Source organism: Rousettus aegyptiacus, unplaced genomic scaffold (assembly GCF_014176215.1).
Source record: "Rousettus aegyptiacus isolate mRouAeg1 unplaced genomic scaffold, mRouAeg1.p scaffold_m13_p_4, whole genome shotgun sequence".
In the NCBI taxonomy this organism is placed as follows: domain Eukaryota; kingdom Metazoa; phylum Chordata; class Mammalia; order Chiroptera; family Pteropodidae; genus Rousettus; species Rousettus aegyptiacus.
Window position 1 is genome coordinate 124,355,849 of NW_023416307.1, and position 27,972 is coordinate 124,383,820.

Sequence of the window (27,972 nt, forward strand, 5' to 3'; positions counted from 1 at the left end):
AACCAACACACTGTATTTTCATAAGCATATTATAATTTTAAAAATTTTAACAATTCAAATAAAATTTAGCTAGTTAACATAAATAGAGTAAATGCACATAATTTACAGCCATGTACATAAATGCAAGAATAGCAACCCTCACATAAATGGTCAAAGATATCAACTCTTTTGAAGTTGATTACGTACCTATGACTGATAGGTCATAACTTAATTGTTCACATACACAAGGGTACACATTCAAAATGTTTAACATAAAAACTAAAAACTGGGTAAACCTAGAATTTTCAGTTTCTAAAAGGAGTAGCATAAAAAGCAGCAGCATATAGATTAACGAGAAATTTAAGGGCATGACAGAGAAGAGATCTGAGTGGGCAGAAAGTACATTAAATATTTTTATGTAATTAAAATTCTTTTTAATTTAAATCATTCAGAAATATCTTATTCTTAGAAATGTTAAAGTCAGGAACAGTGTTAGAGGAGGGAAAAGCTGAACTATTATATTTACCAGCCCATAAAAGGTCCCTATAATACTTACGACCTGGGCAGAAGAGCATGTAAACAAGAAGACAGGCATAAACAATGTTGGAAAAGTACACACTGACTGCTAGCATTTAAATCCTTTAAGTTCAAATCAGTATTTTCAGTGATTTAAAATAAACCGAAAAATGCTGACATGTTTCTGCTCCAGTAAGAGTAAACACTCCTTATTTTGAACCCAAACTCTGCTGGGTCCTAATATACTACTGCTATTCCACGGTGGGCATTAAGTTTTAGGAGACAAAAGGCCGAATTAAATAATCTAATGATAATCTTGGTTTTGAAGTTACAAATCAATTACTTGTGGGCCCTATCCAATAAGGTTGGTTCTACGAAGTTACATACATAAGAATTAAGACAACGCTTTGGTAATAAATTTACCTGGATTTAAAATCATTGTATGAGACCCAATAATGACAGGGTTGGCAATTCTCAGATTTGGACTTTGAAATTTAGGAAATTTTTCTATTTTCTATAGCCACAGATACCAGAGTTCCATCTACTGCTCTTTCAGTATCTACTGCTTTATCCTGAATAAGTTCAATTTAATTTTCTGAGAAAATTCTACAATAAAACTACATACCAACCTGAAGACTGCTGACTACTTCTATATTAGAAATAAAACATTATCTGATAGAAGATAGATGAAAACAAGCTTTTAAAAAAATGCCAATATTTTACGTATGTTTTTCTTTTTAAACATTTGCATCAATTAAAAAAAGGTCTAAGAAATGTTTCAGAGACAAATTTGATAAGCAACTTTTATACAATTTTCTTTGTTTAATTACCTCTGTCAAAAAGTAAACTATAGAAGATCATGCTTTGGGAAAAAAAATTAAATGATATTGCTCTTTTCCAATTGTTGCATAAACAAACAAAGTCTAAGACTCTAGGATCTTTTCCTTCCAGTACATACATAAAACTCACTTATAAAAGCTGAATATAATACACTAAAAGTAAACATAAATTTTACTTGCTAAATACAAACAGGAATAGAAAACATATTCATCCTTGAAGGACACTTGGTATGAATTTGCTACAACTGAATAATAAGATGTTACTTAGCTGCTGGTTTTCACATCATTCTTAATCATTTGTGGGGTACTGAGATCATAATGTTAGGGAGAGTCTCTGTCCTACATTCAATATAACTAATATTTACAGATCTTCACACAAGGCAAATGGCACTGTATTAGGCAGTACAAGTGGCACCTGAAAAGGCAAGCACTACAGATGGAGAATTTCTCTATAGATTTAAGTTAGAAACCCCTGTTATTATTTTTTGGCATATTCCTCACAATAAACATCAAAGCTGAAATTCACCATAAAAGTTATGAATAATCCCAAAGGTGATGAAACTAAATTTGCCTTTGGTCTCCAAATAGATTGAAATGTTTTTAATTTCAATCAAAGCACCTCAAAAGCATCCAGCTACTGTTGATTATAAGAAAGTTAAGAAGGTGAAGAAATTTAAGAGGGCACTGTGTTTCATTGGCGATAGCAGAGAAAGCTTGCAATGACATGTTACAATTTCCTATGTTAGTTCACTACAGCGTACACAGAATACTTAAAAGATTTATATTAAAGATCTCCAAAACAACATACCTAAAGCCCAGAAAAATGTTATGAATACTATTTCTGCCTAATACATGACCAATGTTTTAAAAATAATCTTAACATAGAATTCTCCCCTACTCTTTACTAACCACCCCCAAAGGCCACAAAGTGCATTCACAAAGAGTCATTCTTAAGATAAAGCCATTGCACAAAATGTACAGTTCTGTATGTTGAAATGAGTACCACACTGGAGTTTAATTGAAGAAATTTTTTATACCAGTAGAGGAACATTCATAAGCTAAAGTCTCTTAATAGAATTATAGCCAACATCTTCATAAGGGCTATACATATAATACATTTAAAGTATTAAAAGGTGCAGTTGAATTCAACAGCAAAATGTAAAAGCTATATCCTGTTAGCACACTTAATCTGAATTATCTTGAATCTTTCTGAAATTAGGATAGAATACATTTCTTTACAAAAGCAGTTTGTTCATTTACAAATCTAAGTCAATTAGGATCATTGCCTGCTTATCAGACAACAAAGGGCCCTCTTCTATGTTTGTACTACCCCAAATATTTATGTCGCCTTAAAAAAAAAAAAAACTTTTAAGGGCAAAGCTGAAAAATTACCATTTTCTCCACAAAATAAATGCAATCTATACAGATCTTCTGAAAATAATTCCAATGTTCAATTCTTAATGTGAAGGCAAGAGATAGATACAGAAGTGGTTGATGTTTTCCACTTTAAGAAAATGATACTTAGGTGTGACATGTGATGACTCAAGTTCAAAACAAGTAAATCACTGAAAAGACAACTGCATTCATTCATGTATCATAAATTTAGAAAAGATATGAGGACATGCTCAAATTACTGAAATGGCCAAAAATCAACATTTTACTGGTTTATTTTGTCCCAAATGATTACCATTTGAATTTTATATGTTAACACTTTAAGTGTCCACATGATGCTAAACATCAAGCACCTGTTAGCAATGGCGACCAAAAGATTTTTAAAAACATACAAGATATTTAGACACTATTTCATTGGTTGTCAAAAACAGTGACTAATGCTAAATAATTAACTTTAAAATATTGGGCCAGATCCTCTCAAGGAAATGTGAAAATACTACTGAGTATCTCAATATTATTTTACAAGAATTACACAGAACCCCAAATTAGAAATTTATGACTGTCAATACTATCTTTGGATAGATTATACTATAGCACATAACTAGGGATGGCTTTGTTGAAAAGACTGAAAAAATACTCATGGAATAAACACTGACTGCCATAAACAAAATGCAACTCTGACCTGTGGATGACAGAGAAAATGGCAATTTTGAAGGAGGAGTGATTCTAAAGGCTTTTTCTTGGAGGCAGCTGAGGTTTTTTTTTTCACATTACTGAAAGACCAAGTAATGTGATTATAATTACTTTAATTCCTAAAACCAGACTTCCACTTAGGTATAGTTACATGTTCCCAAATCATTTTTCTTCTGTCCACCAAGCTGGCTTCGATACTCCATGGTCCACTGTAATCTTTTGGTCTTCCCTCTTTATAGTATGACAGTCTGATGTTGCTATCCATTGAGTAGGTAGACCACCAATTCATAGGTAGCCATCATAATGGCTGTGTTGGGAATCTGTCTCACCAGATGAGTTGTTAGACCACGGTAAAGAGACCCATAACCTTCTTCTTGAACAATCAAAGATAGTGTCTGAAAAAAAGACCTGTATTTTGTTCCCTCTTCACGCAGTCTTGTTCTTATGACTTCTGTTTAGGAAAAAAATAAAGTCATTTTATTTAAACATTAGTGATATCTTTATATGCTCCTAATACTGAGAACATCCTACCTACCTGTAAATGTAGGCTTAAGATAAATAAGAAATGATTTTTAATGTGTAACTTACTGAAACCAGTCACATTACAACAACACCAAACTTCTAAGATAGCTGGCTAAAATCATGTATACTTGTTATAAAATGAATGTACAGTAAAAAACAAGCAGAAAAGATTTCTAAAAAGTGGACTTTCCAACGATAAAAAAGAATTATTAATCTAATCACAATGGTCCACATACCAAGATGAAATTTCATGTAGAAGAGGTAGAAAGTGTTAAAAATATAAGCTGCCAGCTAAAAGGCCTTACCTAGGAAGGAACTAAGCAAAAATCATAAAATTTTAAAGCTAAAAGGGATCTTAAAGATTAGTCTAATTTTTCTTCATTTTAAAAGGTGAGGGAATGGGACTATTGAGAGGTTTTTGTCAGTTGAGGGGAGAGGAAGAGACAAGAATTCAGAGCTTCCAACAAGACTATTCTTTTCATGTTCATTATTTCTCAGACTTTTTCAATACACTATTCTTGATAGGCCTGAGGGAAATGGCCTAAGACTTGAAATCTCGTGTCTTACCTTAAAAATTCATGCTACTTATGCATTCCAACCCAAAATACTGTTTATAATCTGTACCTCTTCTTGTAATACATCATCTCACTTGAAGGGACAGGATACTTAAAACTCCAAACCTCTTTCACCTTAGCAGGCCACCATCCTAATCCTTCCTTCCATTAGGAGGCCAGGACCAAAACAATACTGCTGACATTATGACTTCTTTTAAAAAAAGTTAGGACTTCCCTCAGGAAAACTGGGGTAAGCTAATACAGTCCAACTTGGTTAGAGTTGGTTTTATTCATAAATTATATTTTAAAGCAAGTATTTCCTAGACCAGTTTCATTTTTCCTGATACAGCTTTAACCACAGAGCCTTAGCTTTACAAGGGCGAATATAAATGCTAATAAAGAGTGTGTCGAAAGTGAAGCACTTGGATACGTGGATTAAAAACTCAAACCAAAACAAACCTCAAGCACACCAAAATCAAAAGCTACACTTGGAAAGTCAACAAAGTTACAAAAACAAACAAACAAACAAACAAATCCCCTCAGCACATTGCAGACCAATTTTTAAGTGATTTTCTTAGCTATCTGTGAATTGAACTGATATCGTAAAACTTAAACACAGAAATAAATCATTCATATACACTTATAATTCTTATTTCCCACTTGAAAATGAAGGCAGTTCTGATTATATTCTAGCATACCTAGATTTTGCAGCATTTTTATGTAGATTAGAGAGAATGTATATAAAGTATCTAGTATACCACCTACATCCATACTTTTTTTTTAAAAAAATAAAAACTTGCCCAAAGTCACTCAGCTGTAATCTGACTCCAGGGTAAAATTTGTCCAGAGCTCATGATAAATCACCACCATGTTACTAACAGCATATAGTGACCCATTAAAACTGCTTTACATTACTTAAACAGATTAATTCCATTATGAGGAACTCCTAAGAATGGTATTTTGTTATACTGAAATTCAGTAAAATTACAAATGCTCAAATAATAAGGCAGCTATTGGTTGGGGTGGGAGAATATTTCTGAAATAACAGAACAATATATAAATTTAACTCCTCTTACCATGTGGATATGCTATACTTGTGGCACAAGTTTTTGAGGTGGCAGCAGCTAGCATCATTCCCACAAAATCTGATGCTTCTTTTACAGACTCTTCATCATTTTCCATTGTAGAAGCAATCTTATATTCCAGGAGTTTTTGCTTAATACTTTCATAAATAACAAAATGGATAACAGTCTCTGATATGCCTGCATATGAAGCGGACATGCCCCTATAAAATCCTCTAAGTCCATCTGTCTGATACACTTTACGAACACATTCAAAAGCGCCCATTCTCTTTTCTCCACGATTCCTGAAAAGCAAACAAAAAAATCTTTTTAATATAAATAAAGTAGTACAAGTTTTTAAATAAAGTAAATAAAACATAGTAGAAATATGCCACTCTATTTAATAAAGAATGATCCTCTAACATATGAAGAAGTGAAATTGGAATTTAAAAATATTCATTTTAGATTTCCCATTCTTTGTCCAAACTTTGTCATATTAGGTGGGTAACATGAAGGTAGTTTATTTTACTGGATGCGAAATATACCACACTGAGTCTTTAGTTTCACATCCTCATTGAAGTTTGTATTGTAAAGATAACAAGATCCTGTACAGCCCAAATATAGGTGACTGCAGCTCGAGATAAAAACAAAACAAAAAACACTCAACAATATATTAAATCCAGTTCTAAGTTGAGAAGATTTCTTTTGCATTTAATTACATATAAAAAGAATGATTGTGACATCAATGATGACAGTATATCACAAAGGCAAGGAACAGGATTAACTGAATTTCTGCACCTGAGGGATTCTTCCCAAAAAGTAGCCTGGTGAATTTAAGAAAAATTTCCTAATATTTTTTGAAGACAATGGCTATATCTTTTATTTCAGCATCCTAGTGAATACAAGAATATAGAGGACCTCTACAGTTCTTAAGTATTTATTGAATATTAGGCCCAAGAAAATGTCCCTTGTGCTACTTAAAGGCACAGCATCTCTTCTTACTTAAGTATACAATTTTGAGTTTGTAAAAATATGTATTACCTTAACTATGATTCCCTCAACAGAACCCCATCTATAAGAAATGGGTTAAATGTTACCCACAGAAAAAGAAGTAGAAAATCTACCTATTTATCAATTATGCATAACCTGTTTTTAATGTGACAAAATAAAACCACAACTGAGAAACCTACCTGATAACCTACAGATTCCTCCAAATTTGTGAACTAATGATTGTCCTCAACTAATGACACTGAATACTTTCTTAGTTGAGAATAATTCTTGCAACGAACTGAAATTAGTCTCTGCCATCGGATCCTTCCTTACAAAATTAAAGGAGCTGCAAGTCCCAAAAAGGAACATGCAAACACGTAAGCCTTGTTCTTGATCTGTGTTATAAATTGGCATGTTTAAATAAACATTTCACAACTACCCTAACACCATCCCACTCCCCACTCCCAAGCCTAAGAAATTGTGCCGGCTTGGGTTACAATTATAATAAGTGAAAAAATAATATTAAAGAGTTTAAAGCCATGCTTTTCCTGGATCTCATACAAATCCACCCTAGAATATACTGAAGGATAGCCCTGGTAGTTTATAGTATAATACAGACTGGCATCTTACATTTTCTTAACCTTTGGGTTCTTTTATCTACCATTATCACTTTTCAGATATTTGGCTTTAAGAAATAAACTTTTGAGTTGTGCTATAACAAGATTTCACTAAAAATTAACCAGGTGAAAGAAGAATTATACATTTCAAGTCTCCAAATAATATACAGTTCAATATGACAGAATATGGAAAGCAGATATTTAATCAGGCATAACTGTTAATTAGATCAGTTTTATTTATAGTCTAAAAGATATAATACTTCCCAAACCCTAAAATACAAAAAACTTTGGAAATCTGTTATGCAGTCTACTCCAGACTGAAAGACTAAAATGGTTTCAAAACTATTAACATTATTATTATATACCAGAGATGATCATCTCTCTACTTAACAGTATTACCTTTCCCATCCTCTATCCTAAAGGCCAACAGAAGTTGAGATGGCAAAACCCTTAGCTGCACTGCTTCTGGCTTTCTCTCAGTTCCCAAAACATGCCAAAGGCCCTAAACTTAGGACCTAGTGGTTTGCACTGACTGTAGCCTCTGCTTAAAATAGGCTCAAAAAGCCATGCCTTGATTATTCTCATTTAAAGTTGATGCCCACTGTTTCCTGGTATATCTCTAGAATCTAGCAGTGCTCAACACAGATTTATTGAATCAATTAATCTTGCTACCATAAAAGTGGTCCGTGGTAAAAAATGAAGTCTATGAATATATGAGAGCAAAATCCCATGCCATGACTTTTTGTATATAAGGTTAGTGAATTTGAGCAATGATCCATAAAGATTCAGCCTAGGCTAGTTGATAATATGGGTTATTTGGCTGTTGGGAGGTTGTTTATAATCATGTAATCACTGCTTGGGCTAAGGTTAATACATCCTTCTTTCTTCTTCTTTTATTTAAAAACACAACACATAATACACTTTCTTACTTAAAGTCTCATATTACCAATTATTATATCACTTTTGCTTTCCATGTTTCAAAATCAAAACAACAATTCAGCAGCAAAAGAAGGGAAAACGTGGTTAGAGATCTGGCACTGAAATCTCACTGATATAAATTACAGAAAAAAATTAGCTGAAACCAACCTTAGTTTTGTTTTAATGAAATAACATACCTGGCATCAAGCTGTAACCGAGTCTTTATAAGCCAAATGGGATTGGTTGCTGTGATTGCGGTAAAACCTAAACAAACATGTTTAAAATGAACTCTGGTAAACATGAATACACTATTAACTTTAAAATTTTAAAAATTATATAAATCTATATTAAAGAAATGCATATAAATATTTAAAGTATTAACTGATGTATGCTTTATACTTTATTTTACAAACCCATACAAACATGAACATTTGTATTTTATTTCCAATCTACATTCTCAAATTCTGACCATAATGACTAAAAGATAATCTTTAAGAGCAAAATGACTATATAAAAATATTTATCCCAACATATGTAGAAAATCCTCTTGGGTGCCCTCTATTCTTTAACCTAAATTCAGAAACCCAGTTCTACAAATATAAAAAAACTATATTCTAGGGTTTTTTAGCATGCAAACTACAACCACTACTTGGGGTCCAATTAACATCACAAATCGCTATGCTCGAAATGGATCCTATATGTCAGTATTTATTAATATTTCATCTTAAGCTGACTGTATAACAGAAAGGACTGTTATTTGGCCTTATGAATAAACATACATTTAATACTGTTAAAATAATGGTATCACAGAGGCAAAGTTTCTGTTAGGGTTAATAGGACAAATCTATTTTCCATCCACTTAAAACACATACGAAAACTCAGAAGTTCAAAAAGTTACAAATTGGAACTCCCCTCTCACTTTTATAGATACTGAAGAGAGAAACCTAAGGTAGAGGTAGTTCTTGTTTACTTTAAAACTAAAGTACTGTGTTATTATCAATGTCGAAGGATGGTCACCTAAGATGGCTCATTCCAGGTAGTAAATTAAGATCTCTGGAACCGTATGTTTCTAGGCTAGTGCATATTTTTTATTCCTATCTTCTTAGTGTTATAAAAAAATAGCAGCATAAAATGCATTTTTGATGATGGAAATTTATGAAGCCTGCTTCACCTATATGAAGCAAGGTTTTAATATATTGCTTATGAAAGTTTAAAATCAGCTACCCAAACTTCGTAGAACTACTTACATCAAGTTACATTTATTGAATTGACCTTTAAATTCAATGAAAATTTACATGCAGAAATATCTAAGGATCTTAACTGTTTTAATACATTCTATCAAATACTAGCAGGTCAAGCACTTTATTTTTGGAAGGGTGGACTATAAGCAGTACATTTAATATTAGTAATTTCAGAAACAAGAATGCTGTGGTATACATTAGGGATAACTTATTTTTTAAGTTAAATATAATACAGAACCAATCATAAACCTTTTTTGGCTTTCAAAGCTAGTATGAGTATATAACAAATGCAAAATTAATTTCACTAAATTGTATACAAAGTGGAATTTAGTCTCACAGGTTCATTTCCTTTCTGTAATATCAGAAAAATAGCTAAACCAAATTTTCCTCCTTTAATCCATCACTTTAACACTGTAGAAATAGCCAGATGTTTCACAAAGGGATGCTTAAATTGAAATCTATCAAGCAAGATAAATGGAATAAAAGTTTGATTTCATAACTCCTTTAGTAATTTTGTAATGGTTATATTGTCTCCTTTTCACTTAAGTGTTTTTAAAACTACATATTCTAAGTATCAGTTCTAAATAATAAAAATTGTGTTGGGCAGGTTGTAAGGAACATTTTTAAATAAAGTTTTTTCATACATATATTCTTGGTAAAAGGAAAGAGAAAAATACAAAACTGTCAGATCAATTAAAAAATCAATTTAAAAGTCTAGAAAAGATTTTCTTGCATGGCCTAGTTTAATTGAGAATAAAGTTATACAGCATTTTCCCCCTTCTCTTGAACCTCATTTTTCTAAGTAAAAAAGTCCAACTAAAGATATTTAAATTTTATTTTAAAACAAATATGAACAAGACACTAGTGTTCTGGTGATATCCTTAATTTAAGGATTCTTTATTTTTAAACTTAAATATATGTGTTAGCTACATGTCTGCGCAGCAATATTAGGGATTTATTAGTGAAAAGTCACCAAGCATCAGAAACTAACAAAATATTCTGCATTACTCACAATGGTTTTTATTAATTATTCTGTGGAAATTTTAAGGAAAAAATATCCGTTTTATTAAATTTAGAAATGCTGAAATTGGGAATTCTTATATCAAACTTAAATTGTGCTTACGAAATCTCAATTGACTATATTTTATTTGAAAAGACAAACATCGAAGTATTTAAAAAATAATTATGTTCTACTTATAAAAATATAAACTTAGAACTCAAGCTTTATCTTAAGCCACAAAATACCTGAGGCTGAGAAAATCCCATATATATCAACTTATATCACAATAAATATTTATAAATATTACTAGAAACAAAATTTCAAAATACCCATAAATCATAATTTTAATTATTCACTGTACATAGTAAACAATGACAAGAAGCAAACAACAGGTATTTCTCACTTAACTAAAATTCATTTCCAGACACTAACCTATGGAACAGAACACATTAAAATTTAGGTAAGTGAGATAATGTTGTCATTTTATCCTTATATAACTATTATAGTTGTTTACTTTTGCTTACTATAGTTATTTTGGCTCAACTCTCCCTACAACTAACCTTTAATAAAGACCCTGGCCTAAATGTCAGCAAACCATTAGGTTAAAATAATCTAGGCAACATCCTACAGGTTTTTAGATATTGATCTTTTACCAGTTAAAACTGATCTTTGAGTTTTACACTATACTACATTCTCTTATTGAAGACACTGGTAAGACTAGACATTATAAGGCTAATAAAATCTAGAGAAATATAATCTATTAATTCAAGAAATGAAACAAGTGGGAAGAAACAAAAATTTATCATTCACTTTGAATTATATATGGTAAGGCAATTTGAAGCTGACAGCCAAAGCTAAACATATTTCCTTATTTCTTCTAAGACAAACATACAGAAAGGTGCTGAGAAGGTGCCCCTGAAACTTAGAAATTTCCTGTAATTTTTGATGTTGGTATTTAAATTTTGTGACATTTGATAATATGCTAATTTATAATAATATTCTGAGTACTCTGTTAAACATTAGAACTGACTTAGAGGTATATATAGGATCTATTTGTAGGTTAAGAATTAATGTTACTCCATAGTCAGTTAAAGCAAAGTGGTAGTATATTGGCCACACTGTTAGTAATGTGGTTAGTATTTTATTAGAAAGTTTTCAGAAACTTTTAAAATACTTTTTTTTAAGTTTTGCTTTATCTAAGATTCCATCTGATAATGTAAACTAATTAAAAAATAAATTAACAGAAATTCTGCTTAAAGTGGCTGAAAATGTCTATTTCATTAAGTGAGTGATACCTGTAGTATTGCATTTTCAGTACTTTTTATTTTAATTAATTTCTTTAGTAAGAACAAAGCCCATATAACTTTCTAAGACAAATGTATTAAAACTACTAAAAAAATCTAATTAAAAGTAAAACAGCTAAGATCCCATATATTCTTTTCCTCCGTTTATTTGAAAAGTAATGATAGGTATTAAGATCAATGTAGATAGTAGAAAAAAGTCAAGTATCAACAGACAAGAGAATAGAAAGCATGGTATTAGACTTTTAAAATGGCACTCTAAGCAAAGAGAGCTATTTTTTTTTTAAAAGTTGTAGGATGGTATGATACCAGTTAAAACTATATCTTAAATACTGTTATCAAATTCTTTGGTGGTCAAAGTTATATGGCTAAGCTGAAGACCCCAGGCTGTTATTGCATAATGACTGAAAGGTTAACCCATTTTTCCTTCTAAAAGGAATATTATAAAAGAATTAGAATTAAAGTTTTATAAAATATTCAGATAATGCACACACAAATTCAGGAAATAAAAGTTCATTTCCCGCCTTCTATTAATTCCACAGCTATTATAAATTCCCAGGGGGTGTTTCTTATAACTAGAGGCTGCAAGAGATGCTCAGATCAGTACTCACGAGGTTTAAGTTAGTCCATATTTCTACAGGAAGTGACCTGCGGATGGGGAGCATGAGATGACACGATCTCACTCTTTTCTCGGGAGAAATGTACAGTAAATGCCTAAAATAGACACAGGCTTTTCTGTATCATAACAACAAGCAGTGACCTCATCAGAAACATGTGTACAAAATGAATCCCATTGGGAGGATTTGAGAATATTTACGGTGAGATCTAACTTTTTTGAAAATTTTAAGTTAAAAAAGAAAAAGGAATATCAGAACGGGCCATAATTTTTTTTAAAAAATGCACCGAGTACTGAAAATTCTGCCATCTGCAGCAGTTTCAGAGTCCAAATACTTACCTAAAAGACCACTTTTGCCTTAAAAAAATGCTAACCTTGTCAAAGGGGAATCTAAGAAAATATTTATAGAGGGAATTAAAATATCCCGTTTTCCTACCATTATTATCTATCATGACTGGAGTTGAAATCACAATTTTCCATTCTTTAACCATCAGCCTGCTTAGTAAACTTGAAAAAAAAAATACCCCAGAATATTCAAGTAACTCCATTTTGTAATTATTCATAATCTTTTAAAAAAAAAATAAAGTATATGTTGCTACAGTAGTACCTTTCACCTTTTGCACTATGGCCAGTAATATTGCACATCCATTTTTATGAAATATTTTGGGTTATTTTGTATTTAATTTCTTGTGTTCTACAAAACAAAAAACAGGAAGAATGTTTACACACAAACACAAAACATCTGGTTCAACCATTCATTTGGCTGAATGAGCTGCCATGGACAAACATGATAATAAAAAATATTTTATATACACAAGATAAAATTTCTATTTAATGAATAAAAATTTAAACTTTAATAAACTTTAAGTCAAATAGAAAAATATATCTTGAAAAATAATAGTCAATGCTAAAAGCAGATAAAATCCACTAGGTATCTAGGAAATGTTAACTGATTACACTATGGGTATTTAAAAAACTTGAGCTGTCTGTAACTGTTTGAATATATAAGCCAAAATTCATTCAAAGCTAATCAGAATTCATTTCCTTTAAATCTGCAATCCTGTATATAAAAGTATGTACATTCCAGATAAAAACTTTTTAAAATTGGGAATTACTGTAATGAAAGAAAATTATTTTTCGTATATACATCTGTGTTTAGGTATATACAGAGGGATATGCAAGTTCATTTAAACAAACACACACAATACCCTCAACAAAACAAATACTGTCAATTGCTAAGATTTACTTAGTCTGACAGGCGTCACACATAAGAAACATGAAGTGTCAACATTACTTAATTTGATTAAATAGCCTCACAATGGAAAAAAAATTCTAATTTCAAACTTAGAGGTTTACAAATTCTTATAGTAGTCCCTTGAAACACTACAACAAATGAAAATAAGACCCAATTTAAATAAACTATTCTTTTAATTAAAAAGATTTGGTATCTAAACACTCTAGTTCTTATGGATAAAATGCAAAATGCAACTGAACTGAGCGATTACTTGAAATAAAAATTATGTAAAAAGTATGTTAGTAAATTCTTAACGTGTGTAATACCTGATGTGGCCAAATCTTGCAGGCAGTATCACTGTCTATTTTAGTTCAAGATATTAAGGTGACAAGGTTAGCATTTTTTTTTTAACAGCCAGTTAAAAAGGATTTTTCACATGACTGTCTCTAAGCACTTTGCACCCCCAATTCATATTTATAAGACCTCTAAAATTGATCCTGAAGAAAACCAGAGCAATCTGGTCTAGATTATTTCAAGACTGAAGGGGGCAAAAGTCTACCTTAATGAGTCTGCATGGGACCATTCGGTTTCACCAACCATGTAGTTATGTATAAAAACCACAATGCTATATGTTAATGCTCATAAACGGTTCAAGTAAGCTCTAAAAGCACAATTCGAAGAAAAAATGTAACTGCAAAGAACTGGAAGAAGTATTTTCAAATTACACAGTAAGTGTATAGTGCAATAATCTCTGAACAAGTATGAAACTATCAATTAACCAAAATTCAAGGAATTCAAGTTGGGAAACAGTACCAATATAGAGATAAAAAAAAAAATGAAGTTAACACTTGTACAACATAAAAAGTGCAAAATAAAAATTCCACTGAAATTCTTTGCAATTGATAAAATATAGCAATATTCTGAGGAGATATTCTAATGAAAAAAATGTTCCAGTGGGAATTAAGATATTCTGAAACTCTAAATTTGCAATACTGAATATGTAACTATCTTCAAATGATCACTCATCTACTTTCTTGATTTTAATTCTTTCAAAAAAGAAAGATTAACATTTCTTTATAATTTTATGGGGTTAAAAAAACAAAACATAAATACTGCTAATCCAGAAGTACATTCTTAAAGATCCTAATCCAATGGTTATATAGTTTGAAATTAGCTACTAACTTTTACCTTATACCAACTGAAATGTGTAGAGGGAAAATCTATTCGTATTCAACATCTGCAAAAAGTACATTAAAAAATAATTCTAGTTGTTAACTAGATGATCTCTACGGTACTGAAGAACTCATTCTCAAAATAAAATATGTGTAGAACAACCTACTCATTCTAAAGATTAATAGAGGTTCACATAAATTATATAACTTGCTCAGAATCTCTCCACATGAGTAAATAAGAGTATTCCACTACCTTGATCTTTAATGTTTTACCTTCCAGCTTTAAAACTTTAATGAGTTAGTCAACAATTACTAAATATAAGAAGCCTTGAAATATTTTCTAAAGTAATATGCTAGACTTTTATTATATATGGCTATTAACCTTTCAGAAATTAGTATTTCAAACTTACACTTAGTTCGTTAAGTATGTGGCTCAAATTGATCCACTTAATTTCTAAACAGAAAATGGTTAACAGTTTAAGGCACTCATTAAACATATAATTGACAATTAATTGGTCAACAGTTGATGAAAGTAGACATAATCTGCTTTACAAAGTCATAGTATAATTTGGAAATGTGAGGTATGATTACATCTGGAATAAATCTCATAAAACGGTAGACAATTTTGAGAACCAAAGGTCATGGCTTTGTCTAACATGCATAGCAACAAATGACTCCAGAAAGAGAATGGTCAAACCAATCTTCCAGTTTATCTTTAAGGCAGTGCAGAGAGAGCTCCAGGACTGGTAGTTTAAATTCAGAATCATATATACTCTCAATGATGATAGAATTATTCCTGGAAACTTTTTATAGCAAGCATGTACAGATAGCTAGTGCCTAAATTACGAGTGCTATCTAGTGTGATTTATGTGGAATGCCAAATGTATTTTTCAAAATATACACATTATAGTAACTGAGTTATCAGTAATACATCACTCACAAAAATGTCAGCATTTGAGCACAGGACAAAATGAATACTTTACCAAGAACTGCCGGCACATTTCAGACAGAAGCCAAAACATGCAGCAAAAAGGGAAAAGGCACTAACAGAAATTGAGGAGAGAAGAGTAAATTACAGCTCCATAACTTATACTGTAATTATGGTTGGATTCTTAAAACTATCAAAAATGATCACTAAATATTTAATGAACTACACAAGACAATGTAAATATTATATTACCTGTACGCTACCATAAACTCCTAATTACAAAATGCCAACCGAAACAGATTTTACATATACCTCGATTAAATTTATGGTATACTAAAAAACATAAAAATCATATTTGTGGATGCTAAACAATGAAAAGCACATTGTCTTAACTTTACATTGTAAATTCATCATAATTCAGAATTAAGTCTCTAAGTTTCAGAAAATTTTGTTTTTTAATATCATATATTCATACCTGCCATTGCTGCTGAAATCATGTGTACCTGGGTAGAATCAGGATCAAATACACCATTCAATGCTTCCTTGCAGTTTGAATAAGCAGCAAAGTATATTGCTCTAAAATAAAGATTTAAACTTTAGTAATAAGCATGATGCTTAATTCATAAGATTTAAATGACATGTAAATTGATCTTTATAATTTTAGAGCAGAGACATCTAAAAACATCGTCTTAGCTACATTCTTATGTAACATCAGGTTAATTTACACTTTTTCCATGAAGGACCTTTAGTATTTTTTGTATCAACTCATTAAGAAAAAGACAAACTCAAATGTAAAGCATCCTCAGACACCTCTTTCCCCCATCCAAATACTTTGACAACAACTATAACAAAAAATATTTGTATAAAATTTTGAAAACATATTAATAAGGCTGGAAGGCTTACATAATGCTATGACTAAATTAAACACACTTAAAGAAATATGGTATAGGCACTTACATATATTTTTTTGGTGGGGAGAGAAAGTCAGAACTGACCCAACCGATCAAAGTATATGTTAAACAATTCTGAGAGACCGTGGTATATTCTAGTTTATACACAGAATAGTCCATAGTATCATTAAACAAACAAAACAATTCCAAAAGAAATTAGCTCCATAAGGTCAAGTGATATTTTCCAACATCCGTAAACATTACATTCCATTTGTAAATATTTCCTCTGTTAATTAACTATTACTTTATGCATCCCAACTACCTCCTTATTGTTTAGCTTTCCAGGCACTGAATTAGTTGCCTGCTATATCGAATATCCTGTTACTTCCCAACAATCCTGATTATCTGTTGAATAAGGGACAGAGTAGACAAACAAGTATAAATAGGGAGAATCTCACTATTGTGCCTTTTTAAATATGTTTAGAAAAGGGGAGGTTAATATAATTAAAAATAAAACATTCTGCTTTACAAAAAAGAAAAAAAATAGAATACATTTAATGATGCCAAATTGTGAAGAGGAATAAACAATGCTTTCCTAGAAATCAATACATTAAAGGGCATTCTAATGACAAAATTGGCAAGGAATAATATATATATGTATAGATAGGTAATTCACAGAAGAGATATAAAAATAATTACAAGGAGGGTGCGACTGCACCAGAAATTAAACAAATGTATATTAAAACAGTGAAAAGTCATATTTGGTCTATTTGACAATTATTACAAGACATGGATAATAGCAAACATGGGTAATACCTGGCGCAACTAATTCACTATTTCTAATAAAAATATTGGATGCCTTTTCAGAAGGCAGTTGGGCAATATTCATTAATTTTAAATGTGCATATGCCCTTTTATCCAGAAATTCTACTTTTATGTAACTATCCTAAAGAAATATATTTAAGTACTCAAAGATAAAGGTATAGGTCAGTTCATAAAACCATTGTTTTCAACAGCAAAAATCTGGAAATAAATCTAAAAGTTTATCAGTAATGGAATGCTTATTAATGATGGGATAATTGTATTATTCAATTTTTTAAAATCTATACATTTTTATGGAATAGCTTCAAGACAATTGGGTAAAATATTTAATATCATTCAATTTATATAAACGATAGGTATACATATTACACATTTGATGTCCAGAAAAATTAATGGAAGACTATACATCAAACTATTTACTAATGATGGTTTCTATAGGGAGAAAAGTAAGTGTGTGGTGAATTGTGAGAGAGGTGTGGTGTTTGAGGTGCAATGTCAAGCTTTATGTTGTACATTTTTTTTCAGTCTTTACAATAAAAGATAAAATTTTGGTTAATTTTTTAAAAAGGAGAGAAAGTGGTCCATAAAGAGTTGAAATCCAAAAAAAAGAGACATGGATCAGGCACACTGTTTGAGTACAGAGAGCTGTGTATGTATTTTCACTTGGAATGTGAACTCTGCACAGCATTCTATCATGAAAGAAGTCGATCTAAGATAAAAACATATCAGAGAAAATAACAAGTTAATGTATTAAGGCCCTTTCAGCTTTTCTAATAGGGAATGAAACCATTTTGTCTGCTTACCTTGTTCCATAAACCAAAAAACAGGGTTATTTCTAGAAATCCAGATCTTCCCCTTTCTTACTGCTAGTTCCTTTAGTTTCTTCTTTGCCTTTTAAACCTAGTACAAAAACTGTTTTGCAATGATCTCACGAAGAGTTCCTTTGCACTGTCATACAGTGCAACCTGACCTTCCTTTTAGATGGTTACTGATACCTGTCTTTTATACCATAGTGCTTTATCCTTACCACCTTGACTTCAGCATCTTCAGCATCTCCCATATTAAGCCTAAAATAAGAAAGAGTGCCACAATTTTGGCTTAATTTTTTTTTACCTGGAAGGGGCTACCCCCACTAAATTGGGGCCTAATCCTCTAAACAAGGAACGAGGCCCTTCTTTTTCCAAGATCACCCTGCAAGAGAAAAATATTATTTAGAAAAGAATGTACTTCAAGGTCTGGTACTTTATTTGCATAGCAAACTTAAGAGTCTAAATCCCATATGTTTGTAATATAATATATTATGCTGCTCTGGTCAGTATTCCTTACTTTTGAAAAGTTGATTTTCTTGACATTGCATAAATGATAGAAGATTGATAACAGATTTATAGTGATAATAAAAACAATTCCATTTAGATTTCCTACAAGTTTTAAAGCTATAATAATGTATATTTGTACATTTATTTTCATATTGTCGTATTACTCTTATCTTCAACTTCCTCCATTTTACTATCTTTACTAGCAAATACAATCTCCAGTTAGATTTTAGTAGAGCCAAATCCTACAGATCAATAGGTTTCATGGAATTCTATTCTAGTACTTCTTGGGAACTGTAAGAATTCACAAAATGTACATTATCAAAAAAAATAAAAATAAAAAATAAGATGTTGGGAAAAAAAAGATGTTGGACACACACTCACACATAAAATCCCAATAAGAAATGTAATTTGCTCCTAGTATTTGAGGTCCTTTCCTCAATAATGGACGAGTCTCTAAGAACTGCAGCACTATCTCATCCAACCATTCTAGTGAAATGCTATGACAAAATCTAAAAACTTTTAGGGTACTTAAATGTTTGGCCTATTATCATTTCTCCCTCTACTCAGCTAACATCTACTATACTGAATACTTACTAAAGACTAAGCAGAGTAAAAAGAAAAAAGAGAGGGTGAAGCCTCTGCTACTAAGAAATTTGCTGTCCAGTTGTGAAAATAAGAATTATATTGAAACAAATAACATATCATATTAATAAGCAAATACTATACAAGTTAGATATATATGCAGAGAAAGGAACATATGCATGTCTAAGTCATGGAAGGCTTTCTGAGGGTGAGTTATTAAGTTTTGAAGGTGAGGAGAAACAGAGATTGAGAATAGGTGTTTTAATTTAGAGTTAACCGAGTAGGCCAGTGATTCTCAAGCATCTATAAGAACGATGTCTTGAAAGGCAAATGAGCATAATGGTTAATCAAGGGTCTGTGTTGTGGGGTCAAACTTCTTGATAATGAAGTCCAATTCTGGAAATGAACTAGCTGTGAAAACATAAAGTAATAACTTTTCACCTGTCTGTATTCTCATCAGCAGTAAATAGAGAAAAACAGTACTCTCTTTTTCAGTTACTCCAAGGAATAAACATATATAAAAAGCTTTAAAAAGTACCTGGATCACAGTAAACACTTGATAAATCTTAATATGATAATTATTACCAAAGCATTTGTTTAAAAGCAGATCCCACCCTTAAAGTATTCTGATTAAACACGTATAGGAGAATGCTCAGCGATTTGCATTTTCACTATGCATCCAAATGACTGATACAGGCAATAATACAGAACCACTTTTTTTCCCCCCGCCCGCCTACAGCACCTGGTATTCCTAGGTGGTCTCCCATCCAAGTACTAACCAAGCTCGACCCTGCTTAACTTTCTCTCGATCAGATGAGATTGGGCACGTACGTTCAGGGGGCATGGCTGTAGACCAGAATCACTTTTGATAAAACTAGATTAGACAGAAGCAAAGTTAAGCATGACAAAAGCACATTTTTGAAGATTCAGTGTTTGTTAGCTATTTCTGTGTTATAAATTCTTTGGGGAAATTAAGGAAGGTAAGTGTCCTTTAAAGAAAACATAGACATTTGCAAACACTCACAATTTGGGATACAATTTCAACTTAGAGACTCCCTGAAGATCATCTGTGCCACCTAAGAGCAAGCCCAGGGAAGATTCCTAAAGTTCCTGGTTAAGAAGCCATGAAACACTTCAAACCCAGTAGGATGGTTATAATTAAAAAGAAAGACAGTAAAACAAGGGCTGGTGAAGATGTGCATAAATTTATAGCCATTTTGGGCAACAGCTTGGCAGTTCCTCAAAATGTTAAACATAAAGTTATCATATGACTCAGCAATTTCATTCCCAGTATATCCCCAAGAGAAATGAGAACATATATCCCTACAGTGGCATTATTCATAATAGCCAAAAAGTGGAAACCCAAATCTCCATCAGCTGCTGAGCAGATAAAATGAAATACTTGACAATAAAGTTACCTGTTACAACACGGATGAACATTGAAAATATGTAAAGTGAAAGAAACCAGTCACAAAACCTACATATTATATAATTGCATTTGTATAAAATGTCCAGACTAGGCAAACCTACAGTGACAAAAAGTACATTAGTAGTTAGTTGCCTAGGGGTAGAAGAAAGGGAGAAAATGAGAAATGATTGCTAACAGGTAAGGGTTTCTTATTGTGGTGATACTGAAAAGGTTCTAAATTTAGAATGTGGTGATGGTTACAACTCTGTGAATATATTAAATTGTATACTTTAAAAGGGTGAATATTATGGTATGTGAATTATATCTCAATAAGGAAGTTGGAAAGAAAAAAAAGAAGGAAGCAGCAGTAGCCATGAAGTAGGCTGATTAGGACAGAGTTCTTGAGTAGGGAAACAATGGAAATAAGAGTGAAAAGATGCTATGGCAAAAGAATGCAGAGTGGGAAGTCCCCTGTGTACTGACGGGAGGTGAAACATGTTAGACGGATTCATATAAGAGAGCCTGAACAACTGAGAAATTAAAGCTGAGCTCAGCAGGTCCTACAGTTCCTCTGAGGAAAGTCAGAGAAGGCAAAACTATTAAAAATGGAATAAAAAATATAGTATTGCTATAAAAGACAAAGGAAGAACTTTAAGGAGAGATAGTCAGTGCTAATAAAAGTCAAATCATGATATTAAAAATATTCTATTAATAATCAGGTAGATTTATATATCTTTTAATCCAAAATTGTTAACGATTTTATTCTACCTATTCATGTACTTAAAGTTTCAAAAAGCAAAGGCTGATGAAATCTTTTGGTAGAGAAGGTAAACACACAGTATGAGTTTATTTGCTACTGCAAAATAAACACTTGTGAACTGAGTTCAAACAGATTATGTTCCAAATGAGCTGATAAGGCAGACACACAAGGCGTTCACTTACATACCTTAGTTTAAACATGTAAAACCTAATTTTAATAGTTTTTAAATTTCAAATCCAATTTGCAACATAGAAAAGTATGGTAAAATGTAAAAACAAATCTTTTTCAAACCATCAAGAAATGTCAAACAAACACTGAATTGAGTTTTAAAATCGGTAGAACTCTGCTTTAAAGATCAGTTACGTTTAGGTTATTTAAAAATCACAGATGGCTATTAACTGGATGTACTTACTTGCGTGAGTACTTGGAAAATTAAAAACACACACATAGTTAGCATTTAACACTATCACATTTCAAGAATCATGAATAATTAAAAAAAATAACTGTAATAGCTTTAGAAAATAAATCCATTGGATAAATGTAAAAAATATTCCAAATACATGATTTGGAAATATTACATTTTATCCAACTAATAGTTCCTCTCCATTAGAAATTATGGTTTCTAATGAATATAATTCACAGTAACTGTCATTAAGTTTGTAAAAAAAAAAAACTTAAAAAAGATGGCAGAATATAAATAAATATATGGGCATCATTACGGTAAATGGACTAAAAAAAAATTCATAAACTGTGCTCTCACTTTAGGCAATGGAGAGGTCCAGGAGACACTACTCTGTTAACACTGGCTCCAGCCATGGTGTTCAGCTGAACTTCAGAGATATAAAGTGTCAGGGAGGATGACTGTAGCCGTGTTTTTACAACTTCCAGCGGACATGTCAGAATAGCTCCCACTGTACCACCACATCTGCAAAAAAAATGAACAAAACTTATCTATTTAATTCATCAGTTAGTACACATATGCAAGCTGTAAAACAGGTGGGCAACTGGGCTTTGTCAAGGTACTAAAATGTAACATTTTTTATTTCAGAAGACTAATTTTCTAAATGTTTCATTTATTTGACTGTATACAAACACTTTTGATAGCTAGAAAGACGAGAGCTTAATTCTCACAAATATTAGCCAAAGAAGATAAAAAAATTTCAAGAAATATTCTACCTTGTACCCTTTCTTACACAGCTACTAAAGGATGTGTTCCACAAGTTAAGAGATTAAACTAAAAAAGAGGGACTATATCAAATCATTATGTTGTACACCAAAAAATTAATAATGTCATATATCAATGACATCTCAACAAAATAGGGAAAAAGGAGGGAATTGAAGGCAGAAACAGAATAATAATCAAGGAAAGGGAGGAGCCCCAAGATGATAGTGACATGTCAGGCTCAGAAGATAACTAGTCCAGACAGCCATAGGATGACAGAGTTCAAAGAGATAACTCCAGAAAAAGAAGACTGATAAGATGCATATATTTGACATGAAAATAAATCTTCAAGTATAAGTACTCACATAACTAAGCAAGTATTTTAGAATGTGGGGCAAGTATTAACTCCAGGGGGAGAAAATGAAGTTATTCAAGAAAAGGTCAACATATAACTTAGCTGTTTTATCAACATTTATATCGTCTTAGTAAGTTAAGCATTTACTACTACTGATTTAACAAAAAATTGTCATGTAACGAACTATATACTGAGAGGATGAAAAGAATGGGAAACAGGGAGCATTATTACTAAATCCTCATCTATCAGAAAAGTATGAAGAAAATTCCAAAGGAAACAGCTGAGACTTAACAGGAGGAGTTCCTACTAAGGAGATGTAGGGTAGGAGAACCAGGAAATAGTGTGTTTTTTTTTATCTTTCAATTTTTTTTGGTACCTTTTGCATACATTTGTTATTTTTAATTAATTTCTCAAAATTTAGCAATATTTTTAACTTTTAAAAACAGCAGGGGTTAACTGGAGAATGTGCTTAATGTTTCTGGGACCCACTGGACCCTATAAAAAAAAATGTGTATAGTGTACAAATACGTCTGACTCAGAACTTTAAAATAAATCCAGAATCTTGACCACTTCTCACCACTCCCACCCTGGTTTAAGCCACTACATCTTTTTTATTATTAAATTTATTGAGGTAACATTGGTTAATAAAATTATGCAATTTTCAGGTGTATAAGATAATTCAAATCTGTGTACTCTATTGTTTCTAAATCGCTATATCTTGAGATCGCTGCATGAACTTTCTAATAAGTGTGTCTCCCTGATTCTATCCCTTGCCCCACCCCCTCCGATCTATCTTCAAAACAGTAGGCAGAGTGGTTTGAGGTAAGATTAAAGAGTTGTGCTATTTAATAGTCGGGAGGCCGACTAAATATATTAAATATATACTACTGTCTCATTTATGAATCTATAAGATGTGGCAGCCCAATTATTTTCTTAAGCCAAGCAAGTCATAAAACAATCAATAGAAAAGACTAGAAATTATTTTTAAAAGATTCTATAAAAAATCTTAATTTTTCAAATTTTGATCTTACTCCACTCCCCCCACAAAGTTCCTTAGCAATAAATACTGATTTAAATATTTATTATTTATAATAAGCAAATTCAGCACAAATGTTAATTTGCATAGCCAATATAATGGCTTAAAAATTTAGCGAGAGAGAATGTACTGAGGCTGTGAAGAATGCATGATCAAAGGAAGGAAAGAATCTGGAATCCAGAGGGCCTTGTGGAAGATCCTGCCATTTGCAACAAAGATGTTATGCAAAGTGAAATAAACAAGACACAGAAAGAAAAAAGCTGCATGATCTCACTTGTACGTGAAATCTTTAAAAGCTGAATACATAGAAGCACAGAGGAGAAGGGTGGTTGCCATGAGTGAGGAGGTGGCAGAAGTGGGGAGGTGCTGGCCAAAGGGTATAACATTGCGGTTATGTAAGATGAATAAATCTATAAAGTTCTAATGTATAGCATAACGACTTTAACTAATAATATCGTACTGAATGCTAGAAATTGTAGATTTTGGGTTCTCCCATCACAAAAAAAATGGTAACTATGTGAGATGATATGCAATATAATAATCACTTCACTATATATATTATCATGATGTATACCTTAAAAATATACAATATTTTAAAGGCCAAGGAAGAAGCTCCAATTATCTAGGTATGAGGTATTGAAGGCTAACAATCATTAGTTGGACCAAAAAAAGGGATACAGAGGCTTTCTGATATCCAACTGTCATCATCTCATTGTTTCCACATTCTAAACTTCCTTTCATACTTCCGCTCATGATCCCTACTACAAATGCTTTAAAGCAGGACCTCATTTTTATTTCTTGCCTCCTAAATGGTCCTGGGTCCCTCTGATCCAGTGATATAGCCAATGAGTTAAGATCAGTTGCAAGGTGTCACTGATGTGATTTGGTACTAATAAAAACTAAGTTGGATGTTTTATTAAAATAAAATGTTATAATTCGAAGTTGCTTGCTCCTTTGCTTTAAATGCTTTGATTAGCAAAGAATTCCAAGGAGAGAACAGCCAAGTTTGATAGCAGAAGAATAAAGAAGTTCATTATCCTGTAATATCAAAAATCTAGAAGGGACAGTTTCTAGGGTTAAAATCTAACAAAATTATTAAATGTCATCAAACCCTTGGTATATTCAGGTTTGAGCATCTGAACTATATATTCTTGAGTAAAACTTCTTGGATTGATGCTCATTTAAAAGTTTTAAAGGCAAATGTTATATATTTTGAAGATATAAGGCCAAGGTTGTTTGGTGGGTCAGATAATCACACAACTATGCACTGATTTTAAAGAATATTTAAAAACTGTCTCAAAATTTTGGCATGCCAAGGGTTCTAATTACTTAAGAGCCTATGGGTTCCTTGAGTAAAGCAGTGACTAAAAGCTACTTAGAATGATTTCTTTTTTTTTTTGAAACTAGGCACAATGAAACCAAGGTTGGTTAAAAAACAAAACAAAACAAATTCGTGCAAATAGGTCTTACACAGAAGAGGAAGCCTCTGGGGGATCTCTCCCCAACTCATGTTATAGCAAAATAGAAATGAATCAGAAGTTTGGAAGTGGGGTGATGAAGATCTTTTCACTCACTGCCTGTTCTGAAAAGTTAACTCTCCAACCAGGTCTTCGCTCAAGTCACCTTTGTAATTAAGACTCGTATCATCCCCCTATTTAGAACTACACTGCACCCTCACTTTTCTCCTTTATCCTGATTTCTTTTTCATTTCTTCCATAGCACTGAATACCTTCTAATTAATGGTATAATTCAACTCCTTTTGTGGGACTATTCAATACTACATTAAAACTGACAAGTGGTCGGTACTTAAAGTTTAGTGCAATATGGAACCTGAACTATACCAATAAACTTTCCACGCTGTTGCATTAAAAGCCATTGGTCTACCTTACATTATGAACTTTTTACCCAGTACCTCATTTACTACCTAATTAGGTAAATAACCTAATGAGCTAGGTTCTTGGGGGTTGGGGGGGGGCGCTCCTAAGTCTATTTGTGTTTCAATACTGCAAACACTCTCCATTCCCGTTTTTAAAGAAAAAGCTAACAAGGGCCTTTATATTGTATCGATAATAACAAAGTAACTGATACCTAAGTAACTGATGACCCTAATCCAAACACGAAAGTTAGTACAATCAAATCAACATTTCAAATAAATGTGCCCTACTTTTAAGAAAACAATACATGGATGTTGAAGGCAGAATAGAAATGTTAGGACCTAAAGAAGGGCCTTAGAGATCATATACTACAACTTTTTCATTTTACAGATGAAGCAATTAAAACCAAACAGTTTGTCCATTTTTCACTTAAAATAGTAGCCGGTGGTAGATATGCAGTCTCCCAACTTTAAGGCATTCATTACCTTTCGATCTAATTACAAGAGGGAATCCAATTATTAGCATAACAAGACATTTTTACAAGAACATCTACATGGCTAATGGTTTTAAATGATTTCATTTGCCAAGATTAATGGTAAATGTATTAGAAATGTGGAAACCAAACTTTATTTAAACTAGGTCTCATCGATTAAAAAAATTATTTTTGTCAGAACTGTCGTTGGCTCATAATTGGTGTGCAATGTTAAATGAATGTGCCAACCCAACGAAAATAATGCTATCACTGGCAACAGAGTCCATCTGTCCAACACAAATCAAGACACTGACTAGAACTGCATATATAGTACTAAATACTCTTTAAAATGTCGATTTAAAAAACAAACACTATGGCCAACGGAGATACAACTGTATATGGTCGTATAAGCTGCAAAGAGCCTCAGCATAATTCACCATAGCCATTTTTGAGAAGACACTTCGTGATCCTACAGATAAAAACTCCTAAACTTAAAAATTGCTGATTCTCCAAATAATTTTTAAGGAACAACCCTGAAAAGGAGACTAAACTAGATCAACAAGGTGTCTATAGCATTTAGCCTGGCAACCTAAGACTTTAGGCTTGGTCCTATCCTTGTACCTACATTAACTACAGCCAAAGCATTTGACCGCTCCCTACCCCACTTTCTCCTTTAAGCAAAGGAAAAGCAGGGGGTGCGGCAGAGGGTTCATTTTCATGAAAAGAATCGGATCTCAATGGCATTGCCACTTTGCATCGCATCTCGCAACCTGGAAAAGCTTGGGAAAAAAATTTTCCAAGAGCCAGAAACTTACAGCTTCTGCAGGAGAGAGAAAACCTAAGCCTATCTGGTGCCAGAAACCCCCCGAGGAAACTACCAGGCAGAGCAAGGCCCGGAAATCAGCTGCCCGAGCCCGCGGTGGGGCCCAAGCAACCTGAGGAAGCCCCGTAGTCCGCACGGCGAGAAGGAAAGAAGGAGGCCCTGGCGCCCATTTTGTCCTCGGCCTCCGCACTTACCGCCCTGTAGCAACCTGGGCCAAGCAACCTACGAGAGGCCTGCGGCTATACTCCTTCCCGCGGGCCCGCATCTAGGGCACCCGCTAGGCCGCGTTGGGCCCAGGGAACCGCGTTAACTCCAGCCCCGCAAATCTGGCCACAGCTTCACTCCGTCTCCACAGGCCCAAAGCTTTACGTTTCTCCCCGCCTGGGCCTCAGCCCCCTCGCCTCCTCCATCCTCGAGGGCCCAACCCCACTCCCCAACCCCCTTCCTGCCTGGACCTCACCCCTAACTCCGCAGGCCCGAGATCCCCGCGACTCCTCTCCGCCCGGGACGCGCCCCCTCACCCCTCTACCCCGCGTCCCAGTTCATGGCTTTCGGCCTCGGTCCAGCCCCCTCAGCTCCAGTCCGCACGCCCCGCCTGGACCGTACCCCCCAGCAAACAGATGCACCAGCGTGTCCCTCTGGCTCATTCTCTCTCCCGCATGTCCTCCGGGAGCTGAGGCTGGACGCAGATCCGGCCGCCCGTGACAGCCGGTGGCTTCGGTCCTGGACCGAAGTCCACAACGCGCCAGGGGTGTCGAGGGGAGCTGGCGAAGACGCGGCTGCACAAAATAACTGTCTGTGCCCTCCCGGCGGCGTACAGCCGCGCCGCCTCCCGCTCCAGCTCAGCGCACACGACCTAAGCCCGAGAGCAGGGCGGGAGCGGTGGGCGGGTGGATGCG

The 27,972-nt window shown here is 33.2% G+C and overlaps 1 protein-coding gene across 3 annotated transcripts; it reads right to left on the reverse strand.

Moving 5' to 3' along the window:
* Positions 1–13: 13 nt before the first annotated feature.
* On the reverse strand, positions 14–27,952 carry SLC25A36 (solute carrier family 25 member 36). Of its 3 annotated transcripts, XR_004950350.1 has the most exons (8): positions 27,680–27,952; positions 22,112–22,276; positions 18,399–18,476; positions 16,049–16,149; positions 12,235–12,271; positions 8,279–8,345; positions 5,572–5,861; positions 3,657–3,870 (listed from the first exon to the last, which is right to left on the reverse strand). XR_004950350.1 is itself a non-coding variant. In XM_036218846.1 (7 exons), exons 1-7 carry the CDS (start codon positions 27,336–27,338, stop codon positions 3,677–3,679), a joined length of 966 nt encoding a protein of 321 aa, XP_036074739.1. In that variant the 5' UTR covers positions 27,339–27,456; the 3' UTR covers positions 14–3,676. The 3 variants fall into 3 exon arrangements, 2 of the variants coding, with proteins under 2 accessions (XP_036074739.1, XP_015997389.1); XM_036218846.1 differs by lacking the exons at positions 12,235–12,271; positions 27,680–27,952 and adding an exon at positions 27,268–27,456 and having other exon boundaries at positions 14–3,870; XM_016141903.2 differs by lacking the exon at positions 12,235–12,271 and having other exon boundaries at positions 3,483–3,870; positions 27,680–27,949.
* Between the last annotated feature and the right edge of the window lie 20 nt (positions 27,953–27,972).